We start from the raw sequence: 5,931 nt of genomic DNA, 5'->3' as shown, positions 1-5,931 counted from the left end.
AATTGAATGTAGAATTTATAAAGAACTCTTGCAACTCGGTAATAAGAGGACAAACGACCAGTTTGAAAAATGAACAAAATATTTGAACAAATTATTTAACAAAAGAAGATATGTGAATAGTTAATGAGTACATGAAAAGATGCTTAACATCATTAGTCACCAGAGAAATGAAAATTAAAACCACAAGATACCACTACACACCCTTTACAATGGTTAAAACTTGAAAATATTAACAAAAAAACCGTAGCTATACTAAGTGTTGGCGAGGATGAGGAGAAATTAGAACTTTGATGCTCTACTAATGGGAACATAAGACAGTGAAACCACCTTGGAGAACAGTTTGGTGGCTTCTTAAAAAAATTAAACTTACAACTTCCATAAAAGACAGCCATTCCATTCCTAGGTATATACCCCAAAAAAGTGAAAACATGCCTACACAAAAATTTGTATGTGCATGTTCGCATCAGCTTTATTTGTAAAAGCCCGAAACTGGAAAGTACCTAAAAGCCCACAAACAGATGAATGGATAGACACTCACCATATCATGGAATACTATTCTGTAACAGAAAGGAATGTGCCACTATTACATGCAAAATCATTATGTTTACTGAATGAAGCCAGACAAAAATGAGAGAGAGCACATGCTCTATGATTCAATTTATATAAAAAGTACTATAAAATGAAAACTATAGGGACAGAAAGCAGGTCAGAGGTTGCCTGGGAATGGGGGTGCAAAGAGCGACGGATTGCAAATGGGAAGAAAGAGTTTCGGAGGTGATGGAAGCGTTTGCTATTTTGATTGTGGTTATGGTTTCGTAGGTTTAAATATATGTAAAACAGATCAATTTAAATATTTTAGGTACTTTAAAAACTTTATCTGAATAAAGCTAAAATAATTACTCGTGTAGGTAGACTGAAAGGGCTGAAAGTGATAACCTGTTTTGGCATATTATTGTTGTGATATTTAGTTTATTTGTTTCTGCTTTTTTTGTTGTAAGTTCATTTTTTTCCTTGCTGGCCTCTTTAAAGACTCCTACAGTAATATCTCCATTTTCTCTAATTTGAAGACAAGGGCATATGCTGCTGAAAGGCTGACTCTCTTCTCAAGAGATCTCCTCGCTCTCTTTCTCCTTAATTACTAGGCTTCTATCCCAAGCCTAGCTCCAAAATCCATGAAAATATACATTTTCCTCCAAAAACTAAAAATTTATAAACAAGAATGTATAAATAATTGATAGGGATGAATGTGTCATTCCCTTTTACTGTTCTTGGATTATTCACTCTTGTTTTCATAAGAGTCATTTTATTTTCTTGCCGGCCTCTTTGAGGATACTCCCACTGACATCTCTCCATTATTACCTTAAAAAGTTAGAATGTACTGCCCACCAAGATCAGGAAAAGTCGACCCTCCCATGGGATATATAAATTAATGGAAATGTTCATTGTGGTAACTTGGTTCTCTTTCAATCTCCTTCTGACTTGACCCCGGACTTTTACTTTTTCTAGAGTGGTCTGTCCTCACTCCTTACTTGCAGAAACACCCAGGAGAGGGTATTTCCTTCAGTTCGCCTTCAAACAATCATGTTCTGATTATGGTCCCTTAACTTCACTGCTTCTAGAAAGTTTTGTGTTCAGCCCCGCCCCCCCCCAAAAAAAAACTCCCAGGAGAGGAGACTTAATTTGGTTCTCCTTCAACCAATCACATTGAAACCCTCAGATGGGTCACAATGTTCTCTGATCTTCACCACTTTCAGAAAGTTCTGACCTCATCATTCCACTCCCTCAGAAATACCAAGGGGAGGGAATTTATTTCAGTTCTTCAAAAGACCATACTCTGAACTCCAACATTGACTCTTATTTCTTCCAGAAAGCCTGTCCTCATTCCCCACCCTCCCCAAAAAACCTTAGTGAGGAAGATTCCTTCAATTCTCTCTCCACCAGTGAAGTTATCTCACCCACCACCCCCAGATTTTTAAAAATTAGACTACCTTTGGAAATCTATGATTGGTGTAGAAGATACAGTATTAACTTTAAGAGGGATCAAAAGGCCATTCATGAACACCACTCAATCAGCTAGCCTTTATGAAGTGCCTATGAGTTCACCACCTTTCATTTTCAGATCAGACTCTCCATCATCCCCTTCCTCCAGAAAGATGAGAGATCACTCTAGCTCCAAAATGTTCTAAGAGGCTGACTTCTCCTTAAACATATTTTTCAATTGAACATGCAAGGACTCTGATGACTGAAGGGTGAACATCAAGTAAACAGTGATTTTGCTTTAAGTTGTATGTGTTTGTTCATACAAACCACCAGCAATCAGTACACACTGCAAAAATTTCCAAATCATGCAGCACGGTGAGGAGAAAATCACCCGGAACTGGGAACTGTGGTCTCAGCTCTACCACTGATTGGCTGTGTGACCTTGGCAAAATCACTTTCCTACCTAGTTTCCTCATCTGTGAAATGAAGTTTGGACTGCAGTGACTTTCAACTGTTTTTTACCCTGTGACCTACGGTTAGAAATTCATTTTCTAAGGCGACAATATTGCCTCATGTAAAACTAAAACAAGTTTCTCAAAATAATTCTTAACACTACTCATGGGTGATGGACTCTGATGTTTTTTGTCCTATTCCTTTTCCTTTTTAAACTGACTGTTGTGGGGCTGGCCCCATGGCCGAGTGGTTAAGTTCATGCACCCCTCTTCGACAGCCCAGGGCTTCGCTGGTTCAGATCCTGGGCGCGGACATGGCACTGCTCATCAGGCCATGCTGAGGTGGTGTCCCACATGCCACAACTAGAAGGACCCACAAGTAAAATATACAACTATGTACTGGGGAGATTTGGGGAGGAAAATAAAAAAGAAAACTGGTAACACTTGTTAACTCAGGTGCCAATATTAAAAAAAAAAACTGCTTGTTTTGACCCACAAAACTGATTCCAAGAACCATAATGGGTGGCAATTCTCATTCTAAAGAACACTGGAGGGTCTTTCAAGACTTCTTTCTGCTCTATTCTAAAAATTCAAGTGTCTGCATTGAAAATACTGTACAGAAAAGCAAAACATAAAAAAGCAGCCTCAGTCTTGCTGAGTCTCTTTGACCTTCCTCAGCTTCTTACCAGTTACGAAAAGTCAAATATTCTGCATCTACAGATGGCAAAGTCCTATAGAAAATGGCCCAGGCCAGATCCCCTGCCTCCCAAGATATACAGCAGGGGTAGCCTTGGTACTTACCATCTCTAAACTCTAGTACCTTCATCCACCTTTGTCCCCTACCACTCTTATAATAAGTCAACTTTAAGGCCTTGTACTTTTCCTTTTTAATGGTTTTGCCCATTGAATTCAGATATTCACCCTATATTACTCTACCTTATTGCTTACACTTAATATGACACGATACACAGAACATATGTAGACATATACACACATATGTGCATAAAGAGATACATACATACACACTATAGTGGTCTCAGACTTCAGTATACATTAGAATTACCTGGGAAGCTTGCTAAAAAATAGAGATTCTGGAGCCCCACTCTGTTGGTCTGGAGGATAAGAGCCACAGATTCTACATTCTCAGAAAGCTCCCCGCCAAGGTGTTTTTATGCAGATGATGGACTCTCACTCTTTGACAAACAGTAGGACACGCATTCTTAAAATGGTATCAGATGTTGAATTATGAGCACAATCCTTCCTTACTGATTGGTTGGGGGAAAGCAGAACTAGTCAAAGATAATCGAGATTTTGAGTCCAGGTAGCTGAGAGGAAAAGTAATATTAACAAAAATAAAGACTAGGGTGGAAAAGAAAGATTGCTTTTTAAACTGCTTTATTAATCTCATATTATGAAAGGAATATTTTTCCTAAAACTAGGTGAAATTGCCCTGCTGGACAGAAAGGTTTACACTGAAACAAAACAATACTCAACAAGAAACTGTTATGAAAGTGGAAACACCAAAAAGTTTACAGAAAAAGTAAATCACAAAACTATAAGCTTGTAGAGCAGAGGCCACATTATTAACCTCAGGGAAAACCTTAGCATTCAAGGTATGAGGCAAAATTCATAATGATTATCAGGTTCAGGAGTTTGGAAAGGCATATGATGCTTCAGTTGCTGCTCCCTAGTCTTTCTTCTGATTTCCATCATCTGCCCTGCGAACTTTTCTACATCATCTCCCACTTCACTGTGATCAATATGCCTGGTAGGTACAGCCCATCGAAAATTAGGGACAAATCGCCTAACCCGCCCCAGCCTAACATTTCCTCCAGGCTTGTGCCCTTCACCCTTTCCGGAATGGCATGATTCCTCTCCACTCTGTACAGGGGCGCGGTCCTCTTCTTCGTTTTCCTGGTTGGCATTTTCCATGTTGAGGTTTTTTACTGCTTGTTCCTCTTTGGACGCCATTGCTCCTAGGGGCAGGAGACAAGAGAAGGGATTATTTTCTTGAGCGCTGATCAGCACCGAGGACAGAGGCCCTACTACGCACCTTTCGCAATTCAGAGCCCAGGAGTCCCAAGAGTTTTCGAAATTTCATTTTTCCCACCTAAGCGGCTAGCTGCGCCCTCTAGGGGGCCCCCAGCCCGAGCTCTCCCCCGTCCCTCTCGCTCCTCTCCCCTCCCCCGCCCCAAACCCACCATTTTCCCTGCCGATCCCTCCCCAGGCCCCTGCGACACCAAAATGGAGGACGCGGTTGAGGGGAGGACTTGGGGTCTCAGGGCTTCCCACACGCTCCCCGCGCCCGCGCCCGCACCGACCTGGGCCTATCCTTGCCGTCGTCTCCTCCTCTGTCCGATTCTCGCCGCGAGTGCGCCGCCGCGACCCTCAGAGCTGCAGACCTGCAGAGGGCCGGGTGGGGGCAGCGGGGCGGGAGCTGTGGCAGTCGAGCCATCGGCGCCCCCCGCCACCCCCGGCCGCTTCCCCCTGGCTCCCAACCAGCCACCCACGCCAGCCATTCCCCCTTGCGTCCCCCCCCCCCCCGACGCGGACCACCATTTTCTACAGCAAGGAGGAAGGGCGGCGGGGTGTCGCAAAAGCTCGCGGCGATGCGAGAGGCAGGTTTCCGAAGGCTGTCGCCTCAGGCCGCGCAGCCCTCCCCGCAAGGTCTGCAGCCCAACGCGGGGCCGCGGGGGGCGTGGGGGCTGCGGGCTCTGCGCACCTCCGCCTGGGGCAGCTGGACCCCTAGAGGGTCCGCAGGCCGCGGCCGCCCTCCCGCACCCACCGCAGGGAACCCCGGCGGGTCCCTTACCTGCTCCCCCTCCGCCTCCTACTCTTCGTGGCCGCCCCCGGCAGCAGGGACCGAGAAGGGGGCGAGCGACGCCGGGCCCGACGCGGGAGCGAGGTGCGCGAGTCGGCGGCGCCGGTCACGTGAGGCCTCCGTCGCCGGGAGCGGCCCCGCCCAGCGGCCGCGCGGGGTCTGCGGGTCCGCGTAGCTCGCCGGCCCCCCGCGTCCCTTCGAACAGCGCCAGCCTGGGCTCTGATGCCCTGATGCGCTCCCTCCTTTGTGAATTCCTGGGCCTCTCCCAGGCTGGAAGGGCAGGATCTTCTCAGGGGCCTGTTGGCCATGGCCACTTCTCTGAGGACTTGCCTCTTCCCCTCCTCTGCTCCCAGGATAAGCCCCTCCCCCTGCCAGGACTCAGGCCCCAAATTAAAAGGACTGCAAAAAACCTCAGTAGTGAAGATAAATCACATTTCAATGCAATATTTTTTTAAAAACAGAATTAATGGAAGAATATCTATGATGAGTAAGGTGCCCCACCCGCCCCACTCCCAACCTGTGGTCCTTCTTGCTACCGATGCCCACCATTTTTTCTGTACCAAAATGCATGGGGGGACAGGAAATGAGTCAAGAAGATGGAATTTTTTCTCTAATTCTTCTTAGGACTTTTCTGTTTTGTTCCCTTTTTGATTAAAAAGTCATTCATTTGGGGGCTGG

General features: G+C 45.5%; 1 protein-coding gene across 1 annotated transcript; it reads right to left on the bottom strand.

Moving 5' to 3' along the window:
• Positions 1-3,810: 3,810 nt before the first annotated feature.
• On the bottom strand, positions 3,811-5,598 carry BEX4 (brain expressed X-linked 4). Its single transcript, XM_044764119.2, has 3 exons — positions 5,245-5,598; positions 4,754-4,834; positions 3,811-4,408 (listed from the first exon to the last, which is right to left on the bottom strand). The coding sequence occupies exon 3, from the start codon at positions 4,401-4,403 to the stop codon at positions 4,041-4,043; it is 363 nt and encodes a 120-aa protein (XP_044620054.1). The 5' UTR covers positions 4,404-4,408; positions 4,754-4,834; positions 5,245-5,598; the 3' UTR covers positions 3,811-4,040.
• Between the last annotated feature and the right edge of the window lie 333 nt (positions 5,599-5,931).

The sequence above is a fragment of the Equus asinus genome, chromosome X, assembly GCF_041296235.1.
Source record: "Equus asinus isolate D_3611 breed Donkey chromosome X, EquAss-T2T_v2, whole genome shotgun sequence".
NCBI lineage: Eukaryota > Metazoa > Chordata > Mammalia > Perissodactyla > Equidae > Equus > Equus asinus.
This window is presented reverse-complemented; position numbering and strand designations above follow the sequence as displayed.

Excerpts from the sequence above, each read along its gene's own strand:
- BEX4 (XM_044764119.2), bottom strand. The coding sequence starts at position 4,403 with ATGGCGTCCAAAGAGGAACAAGCAGTAAAAAACCTCAACATGGAAAAT.